At 40.7% G+C, this 22,443-nt stretch overlaps 1 protein-coding gene across 2 annotated transcripts in view; it reads right to left on the bottom strand.

Moving 5' to 3' along the window:
- CACNA2D3 (calcium voltage-gated channel auxiliary subunit alpha2delta 3) overlaps positions 1–22,443 on the bottom strand; it is a 753,617-nt gene that overhangs the window by 191,872 nt on the left and 539,302 nt on the right. For both annotated transcript variants that reach the window (XM_075833901.1, XM_075833902.1), the window contains 4 exons: positions 13,223–13,306; positions 2,789–2,860; positions 1,901–1,962; positions 459–526 (listed from right to left, as the gene is read on the bottom strand). In XM_075833901.1, the coding sequence (XP_075690016.1) occupies positions 459–526; positions 1,901–1,962; positions 2,789–2,860; positions 13,223–13,306 (286 nt within the window). The remainder of the gene's footprint in view (positions 1–458; positions 527–1,900; positions 1,963–2,788; positions 2,861–13,222; positions 13,307–22,443) is intronic.

The following is a 22,443-nucleotide window of genomic DNA, read 5'->3' as shown; positions in this document are numbered from 1 at the left end:
GAAAGACTTGAATAAATACCAAAAGATGATTAAAAGAACGTACGAGTTTCAAGGTCGATCCTACCTCTTCCTCAGGTACATAGAAATGTTCACAAACCTTGTGAACATTTGTATGTACCTGAGGAAGAGGTCAGATCGACCTTGAAACGCGTTGTACGGTCATTAAATCATCCTTTAGTATTTATTCAAGTCTTTCTCATTCTGGTGGCGCCCGGTGGATCCTGCATTTTCCTTTTGCTTGGTGTTATATCAGTACATAACCTAGTCATGTAAGCAAGACTCATGACATATGCATATTCTGCCTACAGTGCATGATATATATGTATATTGCCCCATGAGGGTCTAATTTTTCCCCCTTAGTTTTCTCATTATGACATTCTATAGTACAAAAACTGTTTATATTAATCAAGGCACATCCCTATCGACGATGTAATTTGAATATATTTACTTGAACTCACCTTCTTCTACAGTGACATTTCCTCTGAAGAAATATTTTCCATGTCCTCTTGAAAGAACTACTCCTAAGCTGAAAGAAAAAAATGCAACCTGGGCAAAGGACATTGCAATATACATGTTTCATTTCATGCATTGGTCCAATCCAGAAGTTTTTTTTATTTAAAATAATTTCAGCCCTTCCATTAAAGGGTTTTCCATCTTTATGTAAATAAAGCTTGAAGTGAACTTCCCTTGATTAGTAAAAAAAAAATACAGGGTGTATGCTACAGGGTATGTAATAAAAGTGCTATGTTAGATTAGAACTTAGTGTTTAACTTCCATGCTTAAAGCTTTGCTGATTGCAGACACTCCACAAGGAAATATCTAGCTAATGCCCTACCAGGACCTTCCTCTTCAATGATATCACCATAGAACGACATTTCTTTGCCCTCTTTGGTGTGAATGGGTCACGGCCATTTCTGGATGGTGGGGGGTCTGTTTGTCATGACCGTGGGAGGGCACTCATATTAACCTTAAGGGAAATGAGGGGAGGACAGCCCAGAAAACATGCTGATATAATCACAAAATTTATAACTTGACATAACTTGAAAAAGGAGACTCAAAGACCAAGGCTGCATTGACAGATCTGATGGAGTTCTTTCACTACACATGTGAAATCTGGAAGAGTGCGATTATTTATTTTTTGTTAAAAGGTACACTTAAAGGGGTTGTCCAGTTTAGAAGGAACGTTTTCTTATACCCTGAGTTAATAGAGGGGGGACATCTGTTCAGGATCCTTATCTCATGACAAGAGTGAAGAGCGTTTATATAGAGTGTCTCTCACTCTGGAGGACCTGTCTTGTCCAGTATTACACAGACATCGCTTTCATGTGAATGGGTACTGTGTAATGCTTAATTTCCCCTGCGGTGGTGCTGTAGGGAAACAGAACACTTACTGCCAGGTTTCCTCACAGATTACAATTGATCACTGGGGGTACCAGCAGGGGGACACTTTTTAATCAGCTTCTTGTCAAGGGACCCCTCTAACAAGTAGAGACTGTTCAAAGTAGAGAACCCCTTTAAATCATTGTATAATGAAAATAATGAAACTTTCTAATATATGTTTACATTTACAGTGTGTTACAATTCTATTTAGTCTGGACATTTCTATGTGAGCGAAACAAATCAAGAGCATACACTTCTCTCCTATCCTGTTCGTTTGCTACAATATATCAGTGCAGGTGATAGCTGCCAGAAATCCAGGCTGTTTAGCTTACGGACAATTGTCTCGCAAATTATCAGTATTGGTTCGGTACCAGTTTTAAGGATACAAACAAAAATTCCATTCACTTAAGTAAGCAGGGATCTTGAAAATAGTGAAGAATAAAAACACAAATAATACCCGTTAACCAATCGTTCCAAATGAAACATTCTAACAACACCAACATATGGCTGAGGTATATACCTAAACGGGGTTCCCTTGATGTCTGTGTAGTAGTAGTCGTTTGTCATCATCAACACTCGTCTCTTCAAAAGAAAGAAACAACGATAGATACATTTTATTGCCTCATACATATGTAAATTACAAAAAAAGAGCACAGAGGGCCTATGTATGTATATATATATATATATATATATATATATATATTTGTGGCCTTCAATTTTTAATCTACAACAGTTTAACTTATTTATAGAAATGTTGCACATATGTAGGTAAAACTGTAGATACTCAAGTACTATATATGATCATTCATATTGAGGTATAGGTCTTACTGCATAGAAATAAAGGTCAGCAGTAAACTGAAAAGCTATCACATAAATGTTGTGGTGCATATGACAGGTGTATAAACAATTCATTTACACGTAATCCTCATGGTATATAGTAGAGCCCCTCCAAAAGACCACCTCCCTTAGAAGACTACCCATTTAGACCAGCTATTTCATTCCTATATATTCTATCTATGCTCTTCTTCTTTTATGAGAAGATCATCGGTCCAGAAAACATTTTTGGGTGGTTGTTTCCAAGACTGTAGTCATTTGACACATAATAGACTAAATGTCCCAGACTATAATGCCAGTTCTGCTGCTGTGCGCAACATTTAATGGTTTACGAAACCTTTATACAAATCATGAACACTCATACATGTCATTAGACAGCCAAAAATTCTCTTTTCTTCAAAATGTCACACATCGTTTGTACATGAAGCCCAAGACTACACCATTTTATGCCAAGTCGATAACTAGAAAAATGTTGGCCAATTGTAAAAGTGATGGACAACCCTTATTCACACATGGCACATGTGTGTAGACCAATTTGTATACATGAACCCCCAAATTTATATGGATACCTTACCCCTTTGTCCACTGTCTTCTTGACTTCCATGGAAAACTTTCCAGTTTTTCTATTTACCATGGCATTTCTTAGCTAGAAACAAAAGAAAGGAATCCATGATCACATTTGACTTAATAAACTGTGTAAAGGAATATGAGCCGGGATGATTATGTAACAAAAACGTGCAAATTCAAACCATACATTCCTGCTGCCAGTAACTAAATCAGTATCAATTCAGTGGAGTAGAATGATGATTTGGAAAGGAAACGAGAGACGCAATAACCTTTATTGGGGACACCCAAGTAGTGGGGCCGTGGAACTCCATCACCTCATTGCTGAGCGCCTGTAATCTCCATAACTAAGTTCCTGTTGATTTGCATTCTATTGGATCCCATGGCAAAATGTCAAAATGTTGTGTGCTCATACGTGCCAGTGATATCGCCCATCAGCAACACTTTATTGGAATGAGTCAGTCCCTGCTAAGGGCTCCAGGATGTGTTCTTCTGCCTCTAGTTAATGTTGTGAATGGAGGGGCCTCAACCATTTTGCATGTTAAGATTGAACACACAAAAAGCTTCCAACATGTAATGGTTCAAGCCAACACTTTAAAAAAGTTTGTCTCATCTCGACAACCTCTTTGTGTTTTGAAGTCGACCCAGCATTTAGATGGCAGCCGCAGGTATGGCTTCAGAATTCCCCACTGATTCCTCTTTATTAATAGGGGAAGCTGCAGGTGCCTAAATAAATGTCCGACCATGCAAATGTTTGGACAGATTGGGTCCGCCAGAGCTGCTCTTGGTTAGGGGCTCTCCACTCTGACTCATACAGGTGGATCCCGAGCACAGGACCTCCCTCTATGCCGTGCATATGCCCAAAACCTCATGAAGGTTAACTTATTTTAAAATTGATGATAAAATCCAGTAAGCTTAAAGATGGTGTAAAAGTGAAACAGAGCTGAGTTTGCTTTTTGGACACGACATCATGATACCAGCAGTTGTTATCTGTGGTTTTACAAGATTGCAGATAAACCCACTGCATTAACCCATTGCAAATAAACCCACGCAGCGTATCCATCCTATGCATCGCAGGGAATTCCGGGTGAAAAAACTGACCAAACTGTGGTGCAGTTTTTCGCCCGAAATATCCCCTGAAAAAAACTGCGGCACTTAGCCGGTCTGCTAGCAGGCTGGCCTCCTGGGATGATGTTTCATCCTAGGAGACCGCTGCAGCCTGTGATGCATGGGTCACATGGGATGAAGCATCATCCCAGGAGGCCGGCCCGTTGATGTCATCCAGGCCGGCCTCCTGGGATGATGCTTCATCCCATGTGACCGCCGCTACAGTCTGTGATTGGCTGCAGTGGTCACATGGGGTAAACATCATCCCAGGAGGCTGCGCTGGAGTTTCTGCTTTGTGGAATCGCTGAGAACCTGCCTTAAAAAGTGCAACAACTACTGTTTGTTGCACGTTTTACCTCCCCATTGAATTCAATACGGAAAACACGCAACACATAAGCAGCGTTTACATAAATACAATTGACATGCTGCGAAATAAAATTATGCACCGCAGGTCAATTTCTGAGCGTTTTTTCCGCTCAGTATTTAGGCAGCATGTGGATGAGATTTGTTTTATCTCTTCCACTTTGCTGCTACTGTGCTTGCTGCGGATTTCCGCAACAAATTCCATTGTGGAAAAACCGCTGTATTTACGCAACGTGTGAACTGATCCTAAGAGTTAAAGCATCAATGCTCATTGCCAAAGCAGCATAGAAAAATTCCAAAAAGTTAAATGAGAAATTCAGCCTGTACATCTGTACCCTTAATTTTATCTCCTACGACGTCAAGTAAATTTCCTACGGATTCTCTGCTCTATGTTTAAAACACCCGTGCCTGTTGGAGGTGTGACAGTATAAAAGGGAAAAGCTTTCAAATCAATTCCCTAAGGGACGCCCAAACTGGAGGCACAATACCTTTGTGTTAATATCAGGAACTGCATTGTGAGACATTTGTGTTAACACTGTAACTACTATACCCCCCCCCCTTTATTATTTAATTTTTTCCTTTCTTTCCCCTACCCTACTTTACCCCACACACTCACTTTCCACTGTCTGTCAATATGCGTTTATTGTTTTAAAAAAAGTAAAATTTTTTTTTTACTATATTCCTTATTAAATTGGATTACATTGAAATGGGCTCAGCTTAGATCTTCAATCATTGTTTTCTACATTGTGTATGTAAGATTACCATGTTCCAATAAAAGTTATTGAACAATATTGTAACTACTAAACAAGGGGTTAGGTACCATAGAGGCAGACCATGCGGCTGCTAAGGGGCTTTGGAGAGAAGGGGCACAGCCTTGGCTGGTCCCATTCCCTTTGGTATTGTAGGGCAAAAACCTTCCTTTTCCAGAGAAACTGCATTGTTGCAAAATTGGCCCATGGGTCATGGAAAGGGCAAGAAGTGGGGGAAAAACCCCAGGCCCCTCTATTCTGGGTAGCAAAACCTGGTCCTATAATACAGATATGTCCACCCTATTTTTGTTAAGAACTCCAATTTTTCATGGTACAAATTCAATACATTATCACGATATGTTGGTAAAACTTTTAACGGACCGCAATACACATCACAACAACTAGGCCCCATATAGACACATAAATCATAGACAATTCTCAACAAAGTATCGCGAGATCATGGTTTTTTTCAAGACTATTCATCTCACGCCGCACCTCGGGATATGTTGAGCCAAGAGGAAAGTTAAGGAAGAACACCTCTGTAGTTGTCTCAGTTTGATCTTTGCTATGCGGCTCTCCCTCTTCTATTTAAACCACTGCTACTCTGCAGGGGTGATTTGAACATAGAGCATACTGAATATACTGAAGCTTATAGAAAGAGCTGCAACGACATTCCCTGGAGAACTGGAGATATATGAAATAAAGTAGTCATCATGAGGAAGACATTTTTAGGACTTCCAGTTACTAATTCCTTTAAGAAACAATACATTCACCCTCTTCCCAACCCAAAATAACTGCTCCCCGGCACAAATAGATAACTTTAACAGTTCTAAAGATACGATAGAATAAAGGCTTACTGTTCCTTTAAATGTGTAGATCAAATAAATAGACAAATTGTCATACTAAATTATATCAACAGTCATCTTTAATATAAAAAATGTGGACATTACTGCTACTACAGTATATTCTAAAAGAGGGGAAAAAAAATTCTCTTAAACTGGACGCTATCCAAATAGAGATATAATTTGTACACAATAGTCTATTCAAACACAACATGGCTCCAAAGGGTCTATAAAAAGGGACCCTGCAGCCGAAATTCTAAGTCGCAACCGCCATTTACGCTGCGTCTGCACTCTGCTGAATTAACCTTTGCCATAAATGTTTCTCTCATTCACAAATGAGATCAATGGCTATTTATTAGCATTTCTTTGCTGCCCTATTATAAGTCTGTGCATTCCCTCACACCTATAATTTTTGAGTTTCATAATATTTTATGTGCCAGCGCTTAATTATGGACGCCAGCACCATCATTAAAACAGCATGAGAAGCTTTTTGAAATCATCAATTAAAGACACATTGTGTAATGCAATTTTCGAGTACAAAGGAGAAGGTAGTAAAGGCTGAACGTGAGAGTAGCAGAGCAGGGTTTCGGGCAGTGGCGAATAAAAACAGAAGGCCTTTGTCAATGTGAAGAAATAAATTCTCACTGGTAGATAAACGTGTTTTCTAAGCTACACACAAACCGGTTAATGTGCACAATTTTCAGATTATGAGTGTAAACCTCAAGTGCGGTTGGTGTTAGGGGGAAAAGTGAGCGTAATCCTGGCGGTGGCCCAGTAAATACCGTGACAAAAGACAATCAGCCCGACTATGCATCCCCGTAAACTTTAGTTGAGGGTGAATACTCTTCGTGATGTTTGGTGGGTTTTTGGCATCAAAATTTACCACTGAAGTTTTCCTCTACAACTTTCCAGGGCTATGTCTAACCAAAGGGCTTGAATAATCAGCCTGAGAAATACAATTCACATCTGGATCATAAAGAGAAGCCTCCGGATCCAAGGACTCCGAACAATCGTGGGAAGAGTGAAACAAACTGTTCTGTTTTGCTAGTGTTCTACACATTAAAATGAAAATCGTTCTTCGCTGCATGTGATTCATTTCATATAAAAATGTAAAGAAAAATTGTAATATTACTATTTGGTAACATAGAGTGAAATGTTTCCTTAAAAATAACTTCAAGCCTAACTTCACTGAGTAACTGCATTCACATAGTATAAGAAAGGTACAATGCACACCAAAAAGTCATTATCCAAAGATGGATTTTTAATATTGGTAATTATGCCAGTTTAAGTGCGACGTTTCGGTCATCTCTGACCTTTCATCAGGCACTGTAATATCCTTGGTCCCGCGTAATGGTGCTTAATGTATGACGGCTTGCCGCATGTGGAGATGTCCGAAACGTCGCACTTAAACTGGCATAATTACCAATATTAAAAATCCATCTTTGGATAACGACTTTTTGGTGTGCATTGTACCTTTCTTATACTACAAGTGTTGGGCCCCTACGCATGCACCCATACGAAACCTACTGCGGCCTGAATACCTTCAAATGCATTCACATAGAGTAATGGGAATGGCTCATGTATTTAAAGGGGTATTTTCATCTCGGACATTTTAAACATATCCACAGGATATGCCATAAATGTCCTTAGGGACCCCGCACCTATGTTTAGAACAAGGTCCCCTGTCCCACAACATACCTTGTCCTGCTGTAGCTGCTCTTCGGCCACTGACTTACGAGGTGGTCGGGAGAACTGAAACAGCTGAGCTACTATGTTTCTGTAACCACCAAAGAAGTGAATGGGAGTTACCGAAACAGCGTAGTACAGTGAGCTGGGCTGTTTCCACAGCTCCCGAGATCCGAAAACAGCATAGCTTGCTGTGATACACTTTTTCCGTAACTCATAATAACTTCTATGGGAGTTACAGAAACAGAGTAGCTCAGCGACTTCTACTGGTTCTGAACTCCCAGCCACCTCGTAACTCAGTGGGAGCAACTGCGGGAAGATGTTGGACAGTGGTCAGGCGGCCCCATTCTAGAGATAGGTGGAACCCGCATCTATCGGATATGCCCTAAATGTCCAAAATGAAAATGCCCCTTTAATTTCAGTTCCAATAATTAGATGTAGGTTTGTACAAGAGAAAAAAATATCTTTAAAAACATTCCTGGGGGTGGCCATTTTGAAGGCACTCACTTTCAGCATTGTCTGTATGGACAGTACATCAGGTTGTATGCACTTTATGGCAGCTGCAATGAATGGGACTTAAGGGGGTTTTACACTAGGCGATTATCAGAGTAACGACCGGTAGTCTCCATCGATAGCTCCGTGTGACAGGAACACATGTGCTGATCAACGATGTCTCGTTGATCGGCGCTCGCTGCACCGGCCGATTATCGGCTGATGTAAAAGGGCCTTTAGTGGACATAAACAAATCAGGAGTTACACTGGAGCTGTATACAGAGCTTTATCTGTGTGTATGGGGTTGATATTCTGCCTTATCTAGGCCTCCGGCAGTACAATATACTGCAGCTGTCATTACACCCCCCAACCCTCTAAAGCAATGTTCACACGATCAGGATTTGCCATAGACTAATCCGACATGGATTTTCATAGAATCCGTGGCAGAAATCCAAGGCTACTTCACAGGTGACTTTCTATCTTTTTTTTTCTTTTGAAGAAGTTAGCAAATGCGCCGTACCCCAACCATATGAAATGAAGGGATGTATTGGTTGACTCCACTATAATGTCATTTAACGGAGTAGGTATCGCCATCAAATTTTATATTGAATTATACTCTATGTGATTAATAAAAAAATAAATGTAAATCTATTTTATCTGCTTGATCCGGACAAGGTTTAGATAATATAAGAACATTCATCTTCTCTCATGACTCACTATGTAAAATATCTCATGCGGAGACATGCATGTGAACCCAGATTGGTGCCACTTATCCTATCCGCATATGCTTCTCCAAATGAACATTTGCAAAGGATTAAAAAGGAATTTTAGTCATGACAAAATACGAAGATTAAAGAAGAAGACGGCTGAAGTGATCTAGTACCAGTGGCATGTTTTATGCATTCAATTATTTGCAATAATGAGAACTCCTTAAGTATTTCCAAATCTCTTTTAAACATATCTATCAGGGGCCCCATTGCCAAAATGTGATGCCCCCCACCCTGGTGTATATACTGCACATTGCGATGAATTCCTACCAAAGAAGATCTGCTTTGGGGTCAAAGATTAACCCCTTAGCGACCAGCCTGTTTTAGGCCTTAATGACCAAGCAATTTTTTTTTAGTTTTTCCATCGTCACATTCAAAGAGCAATAATTTTTTTATTTTTCCGTCGACATAGCTGGTGAGGACTTGTTTTTTGCGGGATTAGTTGTATTTTTTTAATGGCACCATTTTGGGGTGCATATGATTTTTTGGACACATGACTTTTTTGGGGGGCAATTGAAAAAAATAGCAATTCCGCCATAGCTTTTTGCAGGTTTTTTTTACAGCGTTCACCTTGCGGTTTAAATTACATGTTAGCATTATTGTTCGGGTCATTACAATCGCGGTGATACCATATATGTGTATTTTTATTTCTTTTTTAAACTTTCACTAAATAAAACCACTTTTTATTAAAAAAAATGTTTTGTTTTTTTTTCTTTTATACTGTAATCTTTATTAATAATTTTTATTTAACATGAATTCATTCTTTTTTTTAGTCCCACTAGGGGACTTCACTTTGCAATCTTTGTATCGCTTGTATAATGCTGTGGTATACTTAGTATACCAAAGCATTATTGCCTGTCTGTGTAAACCTGACAGGCAATCTATTAGTACATGCCTTTGGCACGGCCTACTAGGTATATAGCCAGGGCAGCCCTGGGGGCCTTTGTTAGGCCCCCAGCTGCAATGACAACCCATCCGATGCCCGCGATCGCATTTGCGGACCACCGATGGGTGACAGAGGGAGCCCCCTTCCTCTGTAAACCACTTAAATGCTGCGGTCACTTTTGACCGCAGCATCTAAGGGATTAAACAGTGGCGATCTAAGGAAACTTCGATTGCCACCGTTATATCAGGAGCCCTGTTGTCATCAGACAGCCGAGCACCCGCTTTATCATGCATGGGACATTCGTGCAGGACTTAGACTAACCTGCCGTGAAAAGGCAGTGGCCTACCCTAAGGCCTGTTAGTGACGGCCGTGAAAAGACGTATTTGGTGGTCACTTACGGGTTAAAGGCTTTTTCCGGTTTCAGCAAATTATTAACATTAACATACTTTCCATATTAATTCCTCAAGGTTTTCAAGATCTCTGCTTAATGTCATTCAGTTGAAAGCTTCATAGTTTACTCCCAGTAGATACAATTCTGTCCATGGTCATGGGATGGACACACAGGTGCACGGCTCGTTACAGTTACAATATGTGTATCAGAATTGTGTCTTCTAACGATCCCAGCACCTGTGTGTCCATCACATGATCATGGACAGAATTTTTATCCACTGAAAGCAAATAATCAATGTTTATACTGAATGACAACAAGCAGAGATCTTAAAAACAGAGAAATTAATATAGGAAGTATATTGGAAAATTGTAGAGCTTGCAGTTATAGAAAAAAAATAAATGCAATCAAAATGGTAGATCTTGAGGGAAACAAGGATCGGGTGTGTTGGATTTCCGTTTGCCTCCCTTTTCCCCTTGTAATAAAAATGGGGAAGTCGAAGGCCATAGCTGTTTGCCAAACCGGCCTTGGGCCCCGAACCTCTTTTGTGTATGGTCAGCCTTTGGAAAAACGCATGTGAGGGACACCACTATTTTTAAGAGCAAAGAATGGATAGTAATATTGCAATATTACTGTACTGCCCACATACTGCTGCCTACTAACAGAGCCATTCGGTACTTATATACTTAACAACATACAATTAACATATAGCAGCGCCATATGATGGCCAAGTAAACCTGCTATATAGTGCCCAGATAAAAGTGCTATACAGTGAAAATATGAGTCAATTGGACATGGATGTACTGTAAGTAAGAATATTTCCATTCCCTGACAGCAAGCAGAGATCTTGGACATGGTGTGGCATTGAAAAACAAAGTATTTAAGAAAGTTGCAGAACTTTTCATTCTACAATGAATAAGCTATATCTACAGAAAAGTGGAAAATCTCTTTATTATAGTTCTATCTGAGTATTTTTCTTAATAAAGGGAAGATATGGGATATTTAAAAGGATTTTCCTATAATCATTATTTATTACCTAACCACAGGATAGATGATAAATATCTGATTGGTGGAGGTCCAACCACTGGGACCCCCACCAATCACGAGAACGGGCTTGTGTTGCCATTCCTGGGAGGCCAATAGGAATGGAGTGGTAGTGAGCATACTCGGCCACTTGGCCATTTCTATGGGGCCGCCGAGCGTATCTTTGGCAGCCCCATAGAAATTAAAGGAACTGTGGCTGAGCATGCGCACTACCGCTCCATGCCTATAGGGCTCCTAGGAACATGATTCTCGTGATCAGTGGGGGGTCCCAGTGGTCGGATCCCCATTGATCAGATATTTATCACCTATTCTGTTTATAGGTGATAAATATTAATTATGGCACAACCCCCTTTAAATCTCCTGCTGCCTCCCTGTAATACTCTATACTCTCACGGTAATAGTTGTACACACAGCCTCTCATTTGAAAAACTCATCAAGTCCATAAGACATTATCATGAGGAAAGCATGAACAGTACATTAATCCCGAATCAATTTTCAAGCTTTGCTTGAACGGAACAATTTTTGGCCGCACAAGTTTTCGGCAATGTGATCATTGCGTAACATTTGGAGCATTTGGACACACACAGCTTGGGAAGCGATGCCAGCTCCAGATGCCTCCAAATATTTTTCCTCGAACGTTTTCACCCCATAAAAATCGTTTTAATATGATTTCAGGGGCCTCTCAGTGGTGAGTAGTCCTCAAGGAAAAGTTCCAGAAATTTGGAGACTAATATAACAGAACTTTCCGGAGGTTTGTCTTCGTCATGTACAGTAAATTATGAACGGCTTGAGCTATACTCAGAGGGATCACATGGAATAGGGAAAAAAGAGAGTAGTAAATGTAGGAAATGAGCAAACATACAGTGCAACACAGGTGAGTGTTGGCTATAGTCCTGTTACATGGCCGCCTAAACAACAGTAAATGACCAGCTATGAGTAACGTAAACTATAAAAAAAAGAACAAAGACGTGAAACAATCTCTGACCAATAATATTCTGTCTTCAAAAGTGACATAAGTCAGAAGTCAGACAGCTAACTCCATTAACATTGCATCAAGGTTTAAAATTTGCCACAGTCCGTGTTACAAATTCTTCTCGACACACATTTTTTAAAGAGAGTATTCACTAAAATAAAAACTAATAATAAATGAGAATGGATGGACTATCGCCAACAGCTTCCCCCTTCTTATCTGTCAGTACTGTGCCAATTCAGCAGTGAGTCATTTGAGACAGACTGGTTGTCATGGATACCCTGCCCAACAACCAGATCTTTTTAGATGAGGTTGTCAGGCAGTGAGTCCCTAGCAACCAGTCTGTCTTAGATAACTGAGACCAGGTCTTTAACTCAAGGTCAAATTGACACAGAAGGTTGAGAAGCAGCAAAGAGCTGGAAGTACTCAAATAAGACTATTTTTTTTATAGCCTACTGTAATATTATTTATAAAATTAATCTGAGTACTCCTTCAATTAAAATGTAGCTCCTCATTGGATAAAGGTCCCAGGAGTTGAAGGTGATAGCCAGAGTTTAATTTTCTACATGGCTATAAATTATCCTACAGGATTTATGAATTAAAATATAAACTCTCCTTGGCATTAGACCCTGGGCTGGTACAAGCCATCACACCCCACTATACCTGGACACCTGGACGGTCTATCTTTTGTTGACCCTCCCACCACTTCCTTCCTCTACATTTTAGGAAAGAAGGTCAGCCTTTTTTTTTTTTTTTTTTTACTGCTTTGCAACATTGTGGAAATTGGGAAATGGGGTCTGTGCAAGTTTTTCAGTTCACAGGAAAGTAACGGTCTCTACGGTGGGTACTAAATGACAGGCAATGTACAGATGTAGCAGAGCTCAGATATTTATTGCAATTGAGTTACCCTATTGCAATGAATATCTAAACTCTGCTACACCGGTACATAGCCTTACATTGTGTTAGCAGTACAACCCCTTCAGCAATACCTCTTTGACTTCACATCTGGTTATAGATGTCCTTCATCTCCAATAACATTCAGACTAATTTAGTATCTTCATTTGTCACGAAAAGCAATGCAGCACGGGTTAAAAATTCCAATACCTCTGGGTTGTCATACATACATACATAGTAAGCTTATAATACCTACCACATCATCTCGGTCTTCCCACTCAACTTCAGATAAGTCCACACTGCTGTAATTTGGTTTCCTGCGCTTTTTTCCTTCTTCATACTATAAGAATAAAATAAATAATGGTTTGGGTCTCAATAAGACAGAAAGTGAAAACATCTCAAAATACTATGAATAATGTTACCCAAGACCATGTTGACTGGTCTATTTGCAGAATGTTAGATAATGTCTCCTCCGAAGTTCCTCACTTATTGTACGATACTGACACTCAACTGGACTATTGGCCTGATACCACATTGTGTATGGGGTTGGGATGACATTCTTGTCCAAAAATGATCAGCTCAAATCAAAAAGCACATTACTGAGTAAAAAAAAAAACCACATGAGGTAGAAGATGCTTCTATAGGACTATATAGGCGTCTATCTTCTGACTAAGCTAACATAGATTAGGAAATGTGTCCAAAAGACTGTACAGCTGGATATTATCCAAGTTTTATAGTCTCTATATATAGCTTAACACCTTATATCAATGTCTTACTGGCAACAATTCTACAAGTCAAGTAATCATGAAACCGTCATAGAGTCTATAGCTCAGTCATTACTAGCCAGAGGTGTAGCTATATAGGGGTGAAACAGTAGCAATTGCACCCCGGGCCGGATTAAGGTTGGTTGAGGTTCCATCCCACCTCTAAGACCTGAAACCCTATTGCAACCAGATATGGGAGAAGAGGCCAGCGCATGTGCATGGCTTTGTCCGTGGAAGTCTATATTGGGGAGACCATCAAGCCAGTAATCCTTAGACCATAAAAGAGAGAACCACATGCGTGTGTGGTCATCTCTTCTTGACTGGATAGAATTGTTAAAAAGAGTCTTCAGGGGACCCAATTTTCCTGAAAGCCTGTGTTCCCAAAGTTGAGCAGTGTATACACTACCAATATAAAAAGTGACTGCCAATGGTGTAACTAGAACATGATTGGGTGGATCAGAAGAATAAGCCTGGGTGGTGGATGCACCCTAGGTCCTTAAAGTGGTAGAGACCCTGAAGCACGTGGTGGAGGGCCCTTCTGGTTGCACCGAGGCCCTGGTAATTGAGGGAACTCAAAGGTTCTTCTTCTACATAAGAAGGCACCAGCATTATAAATTGCTCATGGTAGTTTGGGTCCCTCTTACAGATTGTGCATTGAGACCCTGGATCTTCAAATTACTCCTCTGGTGTTAGCAATTGTAAAGACAATCCTGTTGACATTAGTTTCTATGTTAGTGATCTCATCCATACAACCATGAACATGGTTCTGAAGCAGCTTCATCCTCTCACCCGCTCCTAAGTGCTCTCCCAGCTGCAAAATTTGTAACCCCGTTTTTTCAGCATGGAACTCTATTACGTATCAGATTAAAGGGTAACTAAATGTTCAACAAACTTCTGACATGTCATAGTGACATGTCAGAAGTTTTGATCGGTGGGGGTCCGAGCGCTGAGACCCCCACCAATTGCTAAAGCGAAGCGTCAGAAGCCACTTGTGTGAGCGCTCAGCAGCTTAGTTTCTGATAAACTTTTTCCGCAAAGCCAATGTAGCGGAGTACGGGCCCATAGACTTTCTATTGAGTCTGTACAGTGATACATAAATTTCCAGATAAAGACAAACAGAAACAAAGTGGCTGAGCGCTCACACGAGGACATCTGCCGTTTCGTTTTAGCGTTTGGTGGTGTATTGAGCCCATACACCAACTGCTCTGCTTCCAAGAACAGCCGATCGGAAACTAAGTGGCTCACACGAGTGCTTCTGCTGCTTCGTTTTGCTCAGACCCCCACCAATCAAAACTTCTGACATGTCACTATGACATGTCAGAAGTTTGTTGAACATTCAGTTACTCTTTAACATAATGTTGACCATGGAGAATAAATGTATGAGTAGATTAAGGCCTAAATATTCCACTTTATGGTCACTTATTTCTATACTGGAGCCATATTAGTCACCTTCATATATGACGGACCAAAACAAGTCCCCATGTATCCCTTATACTCCTAAACAGAGCAGTATGAAGGTGTCAACGTGGTTGTGTACATTCCAAAAATGATGAATCCTGGACGTTCTCTCTTAGGAATATCTGTGGCTTTATATTTTTATATTTTGAGGAACTATTTTAGCGTTATTAAGGAATCGAAGCGTTTTTTAAAGTCAGAGCACAAATATGTTATACATTTCAGCTGGCCCTTTGCCTTGAAGTCTAGACTGCAATTAGGTAGGGCAATCTATATTTTTTGGCCAGCGAGCCTACATTGGGTCATTACGGTATTAATTTTGGATACTGCAGGATATAGAGGTACTAACACCTCTCTATGAAAACAAGGATGTGGGAGTGCGAGTTATTTTTAAGATGATTTATACCACAATGTTTGGCTTGATGAGGCCTGAAGTTCAGGTTCTGTTATCTGTTGTGTTCTTGTGAATTTGTTTAGGTGTTTAGCACCAAGTAACTCAGCTACATCAGAAATCAGAATTTGCAGATAGAGGAGAAAAATAAGTTTATAAAGCCCGGAACAAAATCACAGTATAAGGCCTAATTCACACGAGCATGTCGGTTTTGTGCGCGTAAAAAAACGCAGTATTTTTCCTGCGTTGCAGTTCCGTGTGGCATCCGTGTACGGAGTTTGTCTGAGTTTTTTACGCGCGTATGTCATCCGTATGTCACACGTTATTTACGTCAGCAAAAAAAACTGAAGGACGTGTTTTTCTTTTTCTCATCATTTCTTTTGCAACTGTTGCGTGAATCACGGACAGCACACAGATGTCGTCCGTGTTCTGTCCGTGATTTTCACGCACCCATTGACTTCAATGATCATCTAAATATTTCCACAATAGGGTTAGACTCTTACCTAAATTTTAGATAACTGAATGAATAGAAAAACACTAAAGCCTCATGCACATGACCTTAGCCATGTGCACAGCCGTGATTTTCAGGTCGGCCGGGGGTGGAGTGTCACCCGCAAGCCGTCCGCAAATCGCGTGCCGTGCACATGGCCGCGGCCATTATTTGCTATGACCCTGGACCGCAGAACACGACTGTAATAAGACTTGCCCGTTCTTTCTGTGGTCCGGGCTTCTGGGCCATGCACGGACCGTGGAAACTACCATAGGAATGAATGGGACCGCAATTCTCTCGTGGATTTTCGGGGGAATTGCGGCCGCAAACGCACGTTCGTTCAATAGAGATATTATACAGACTATCTATTTATCTATCTATATAGGGGGGCAGAGCCGGAAGCCTTGGTGAATGAATTCCTTCCTTCATTCAATATAGTTTTGCGCCATCCAGTGAAAAAAACTAGATACTTTTTTTTAGCAATGTTATGGGTGACGGATGGCAGAGGCATTTGTCTCCGCCATGCATTAAAAGAAGTATAAATATAAACGTTAAATATATACTTTCTTTTAACATGGAAGTCTATGGGCGACAGTTGACTGAAGTTTGACATCTGTTGGTGGCAACCGTCAGCTGTATATTTAAAAAAAAAAATGTTTGATTAATATCTCACGCAAAACATCGAGATATGACGGTTTTAGAAATAAGTTAAAGGGGTTGTTTAGTATTAGAAAAACATGGCAGCATTTTTTTCCCCATAAACAGCGCCATCCCTGTCCATTGGTTGGTTCTGGTATTGCAGCTCGGCTCCATTAAAGTCAATGAGACTGAACTGCATTACCATGTACAGGCCGTGGACAGGTGGGGCACTGTTTTTGAAAGAATGTTTTTCTTATTCTTGTCAAGCCCTTAAAGGAAGGACACATCTGTATGTCAAAGCATGGGTATATTTATCTGTCTAATAGACAATGATAAGATAGGATCAGCCTGTTTGCATTATATTATCCTATTTCGGTGGTACCTGACCTGTAACCCACTCCGTACGTATAACAAAACTGTCACCCTGTTGCTTTCTTATATCAATCTTACTAGTCTTTTCCTATTTTCTTGTATCTAGTTCCATTCTTGGATGTTTTATTTCCAGAAACTGTTTTCTTCATGCCAAGAGAGTTAATTATAAATGAGGGAATGTGCGTATTTATTTACCTGTGCAGTTAAAAGCTGCTCAAAGGAAAGAAAACAGAATCTTTCCAGGAAAAGTGGCTTAGCATTTATTAAAAAAAAGGAGCCCGCAGTCTGTGAAATGATCTGTCATGGCACATCCACAAAGACGGAGGCAGGAAAAAAATCATGGGAGTTAAACCCCACAGGGAGGTTTTATAGAAGTGGCCATCCCACAAACAAGGCGAAATATTAGAAAGTCCCAAAATACAGTGCGGGATGACTGTCCCAGACAAAAGCCGGCATTCAGGAACACAGGAAATTCCTCCAGTTTAATAGCTCATAATTATGCTAATGCCGGTGTGGCATTGAAATAGTTGAAATTCTACATTTTATAGAGACCGGCAGCACCTGGACTGCTGGGAAACGGTTATCTGTGGTTCTGATAAAAGACTTAGGTATGTGACCTGATTCTATATCTCATGCCTCGGCAATGTAGCATATAGTCATTAGACATGAACAGTAGAACCTATAAATATACAGGACAAATTGTTGTATGAACATACATCAATAAAAATATATAATAAAGGAGAAAAAAAGAGAAAGGAATAAACCCTAATGGAGGGTGGTAGAGCTGATATACAGAATACTGATAACGTATATGATAACGTATATATGTATTAGGGAACAGATAATTTTTCCCCAGCTATATATGTCATCACAACCCCTACTGATCAGCGCGTCTGACTAAAACAGGTCGTATGAGGCCCCATGCAGACGACTGTAAATTCAGCCATAATTACGGCCCCATTTAGTTCTATTGGCCACGGACACCTTTCCGTATCGCTACGGATGGGTGTCCGTGCCGTAGAACTGTGTCGGGAATTATGGAGCATGTCAGTTTTTTCGTGTTTTACAGGCAGTGCTCCCATACTTTGTAATATTGAGACTTTATGGTGACATAATGAACAGTCTCCTCTTGTAGATAGTGCAACACAGCCCCCCCTGTAGATACTGCCACACCCCCCTCCTTGTATATACTGCCACACCCCCTTGTAGATACTGCCAGACAGCCCCCTTGTAGATACTGCCACACAGCCCACCTTGTGGATAGTGCCACACAGCCCCCCTTGTAGATATTACCACACACACCCCTTGTAGATAGTGCCACACAGCTCCTCCCTGTAGATAGTGCCACATATATGGATAGTGACATCCGGGGCTTCTCTAGGAATGGAATCCCCAGCCAAAGCTTTGCCGACGCCCTGGCCGGGATTCCTCTCGTGGAGGAGCCCCTGCTGTCACTGTCCATATATGGACAGTGACGTCAGGGGCTACCTCTAGGAGCAAAATCCCCGTCTGGAGCGTCTGGCCGGGGATTCCACTTCTAGAGGGAGCCCCGGCCAAAGCGTTGGCGTCCCCCCTACCTTCACTCCTAGTTGCGCCCAAGGCACATGCCCCGTCTGCCCCCTAGTTACGCCCCCCGATAGCCGCAACCATAGCTTTACTTTAAGAGTTTGTTCAGTCGTCATAAGAAATTGATGGCCTATCCTCCGGAGTAGGCCATCAATATCTGATCAGTACGGTTCTGACTCTTGGCACACCCAGCCGATCAGCTGTTTTGGAGGGGCCACGGGCTTGTATGAGCCTTGCTTCGCTTCATTGCTATCACTGCTCGTACTGTGATTTGCTGACACACTTGTAGCGGCGGTTCACAGTATTAAAGCCTTCTCCCATTCAAGTGAAACAGCTGATCACGGAGGAGCCGAGAGTCGGACCGCCACCGATCAGATATTGATGGCCTATCCTGAGGACTGGACAACCCCTTTAACTGCTCCTCAGCAATATGTTACAGACTGCTGCTTTGTCACCCTGTATTGTTACAAATAAAAGAGCAATTTGTGGCCTTCTACTAAGGAGCAACTTACAAGCAAAAATTTTTTATACAAAGTTCCAAATTCACTGCTTCCCTTTATACAGATGTAGCCATCTTCACCTTGACTCTTAATGCATTAAATACACAGTGGCAAGAAATGTTAACTTTACTTTTTCAATGGCTTTTGTTGTGTGATATCACGCTGCAGTAAGTTTTCAGAGTCAAGATACACTTGGCTACATCTGTACTATTACATGACACCATCCTAAAAGTTTTGCTACATAGTGTAAGTTATATGGTATGCCAATAATACAGTATAAGAAACCAAACAATAAACACCCCAGAAAAGGTGTGGTTCGGTATTCAACTGCCACCTATCGGTGATTAATGATGTTACATACCCACACTCCCATAGCTACCCTCTCTTCTTAAAGTGAGTAGGCCCCTCAGTCCACTTGACAGTCTAGGGCAATCTACTGAATATGGCTGTGCCCCCAGATGGATCAGTCATTTAGCTTTGCCACTTAATTGTAAGAGCCCACTGATTTTTACCTGTAGTCCTAATACAAAACACAGATCATAATCTCACGACAACTTGTGCCAGCTCTGCTACATCTGACAAATTGGGCCTGATACATGGGTAAATAAAGAGTCATTGTATCCTTTAGACAGTTTTAGCCTGAATTAATGTCTTGTACTCTACAATTTATGAAGCGTACACGTAAAACTTTGCACGAGTATGCATGAATAGGATATAAAAAATATTCAGCTATCTGTTCATAAACTGAGCTTGTAAATTTCACCATAGTGATTAAGATTAAGTATGTGCTACCCCTTTACTTGTTTCATGAGGAAAAAGGCAACTGCCATTCTGAAAGCTGTTGTGTTGTATTATGTGTAAGGCCTTAACCTAGAACTGAATAGGTTTTGATTGGCAATCGAACCCATTTATTTTGGATTTAATGTGCATGCCAGTTGGCACTTGAAAACTGCCATAGTGTGCTTTTTTTTAGCCAAAAGGAAAGGATGACAGGAGTAGTTGAACCACAAAATGGATCTGTGGGAACACTGCACGGGTGACGTGAATTGCGTTGGGACAGTATTAGGGCTACACTGTAATACACTATGTAACATTAAATTTTTCTTAGGATTTTGTAGCTTTTATTTGAAGCCTCATTTGTTATGAAAAAGATATTACTTTGTCAAAAAAACTGTTATTTTGTTTGTCAATGCTCCCCATTTTCAAATAACTTTTTCTAGTGTGGGTCCAGGAGCCCATTAGGTAAGAGGGTCCCACTTTTTCTCTCTTGGAATACGAGAGAGTATACAGGGCTGGTACCAGGCAAACCTGGGTAGATGCCAGAGCCCATAGCGATCTTAGTCAAGCCAAGGGTGGGAAAGTAAAGGGGCCCATGACTCTGTCTCCCAAGGGCCCCTATACACCTAGAGACCTAGAGCCAGCCCTGATGGCATTTTATAGTACGTAGGGTTTTAGTGGTGCAATAGAGGTTTATTCTCAGTGGTGATATACATTGCCTTAAAGAAAACATGTCACTTCTCCTGAAATACCTATTTTAGTAATTACTTGTATCTTCCATGAAATAACTATTCTGGAACATATTTTCTTAGAACTCTGCGTTGAGCCGTTCCTCTGTTATTCCTACTAGAAATTTATGAATAAATTGACAACTGTCAGCACTGATTGGTCAGTGTCAGTCTGTGTAGGGACACAACCCCAACTGCTAACACCCAGTTGTAAATCTATTCATACATTTCTAGAAGAAACATCAAAGGAACGGCACAACGCAGAGTTCTAAGAAAAGATTCTCCAGAATTGTTATTTCATGGGAAATATAATTATTTACTAAAACAGACATGTCAGGAGAGAGGAAAGGTCCTTTATAGAGGTACCAAACAGAATGGACAGATTTATGTATTTACTTCACTCGAACTGCAAATCTCCAAAGGCCTTGTTTGGTGCTGGTTTCTTCTTGATATGTTATAATATGGCTCCCTGTATGTGATTCCACAGTAATGCTGTTAAAGGGACTGTATAATTGGACTGTGACATATGTTTGATAATTATTATTAGCCGCTCTGCCTTGTACTGCCTCTAGGAAGTAAAATCAATATGGATGGAAAGAAAATAATATTTTTAAAAACCAAGTAAGGCCTAGTTCACACAGAGTTTTTTTTGCAGGCACAGTATTGCGGCCATGCTGCAGTACTGCAGCTCTGTTCTTATTCAAGTGAATAGGAGCAGGGCTGCAGTACTGCAGCACGGCCGCTATAAAGTGTAGGGAGCCATCTGCTTCCGACACCAACCACTGCATCACATCCAATGCCCGGTGGCAGCCGTAACAGCTGATCGGTGCGGGATCCTGGTGTCGGACCCCCACCGATCATATACTGATGACCAATCCTGTGGATAGGTCATCAGTATGAAAAACCGCCCCGTGCCCAGTCAACCTCATTAATGTTGTGGAAAATGGAGGTGAGTAATACAAACCCTTAAGTTCCCTCATACTTGTGGTCACATCATATTGTTATTGCCAAATGACATGACCCAATGCCGTCATTAGGGCAGAGGTTTAATTCTAGGTTTAGATGCCGTGCTACTGTACATCCAGACTGTTGTGACGTTCACTTCTATATGGGTTCTGATTCTGTTCACCTTCATTGCCATCAACTGACTTTGGTTTGTCTTCTGGCTATCACTGCATTTGACTTCATTATTTGGATTCTATGTCCTGTCTATGTTATGTCCAGTCTGCCATGCAGAATAATGTCTATAATTATTAGTTCTGCTGTTTCAGTGTCCTAAAAGTCTTTATTAATTGAAGACTATTCTGTAGGGGTTAAGGGTGAAGACCAAGGTTTCCTTAGATGACTTAGTCTAGCTTGTGTCAATCCAATTGCAACTGGTAGGGTCTGCCTTCCAGTTGGGTTATAGATGTCTCTTGCCAGTTGCATGTAGTTTACAAGTGGGTCTACAACAATGCTGATATAAAGCATAATGGTGGCAGAAATGCACAGTAATGCCACCTTTTAGATTACATTTCTAAAGATAATGCAGCACAATGCATAATGTTTATCTCTTTAACCCCTTCAACACACAGCCTGTTTTGGCCTTCAGGACACAGCCAATTTTTTTCAAATCTGACATGTTTCACTTTATGTGGTAATAACTTCGGAATGCTTTTACCTATCCAAGCGATTCTGAGACTGTTTTCTCGTGACACATTGGACTTTATGTTACTGGCAAAATTTGCTCGATACATTAAGTATTTAATTGTGAAAAACACCAAAATTTAGCGAAAAATTGCAAAAATTAGCATTT

This window comes from Rhinoderma darwinii, chromosome 7, assembly GCF_050947455.1.
Source record: "Rhinoderma darwinii isolate aRhiDar2 chromosome 7, aRhiDar2.hap1, whole genome shotgun sequence".
NCBI lineage: Eukaryota > Metazoa > Chordata > Amphibia > Anura > Rhinodermatidae > Rhinoderma > Rhinoderma darwinii.
Note: the sequence above shows the minus strand (reverse complement) of the source record. Positions and strands in the feature narration are given on the sequence as shown.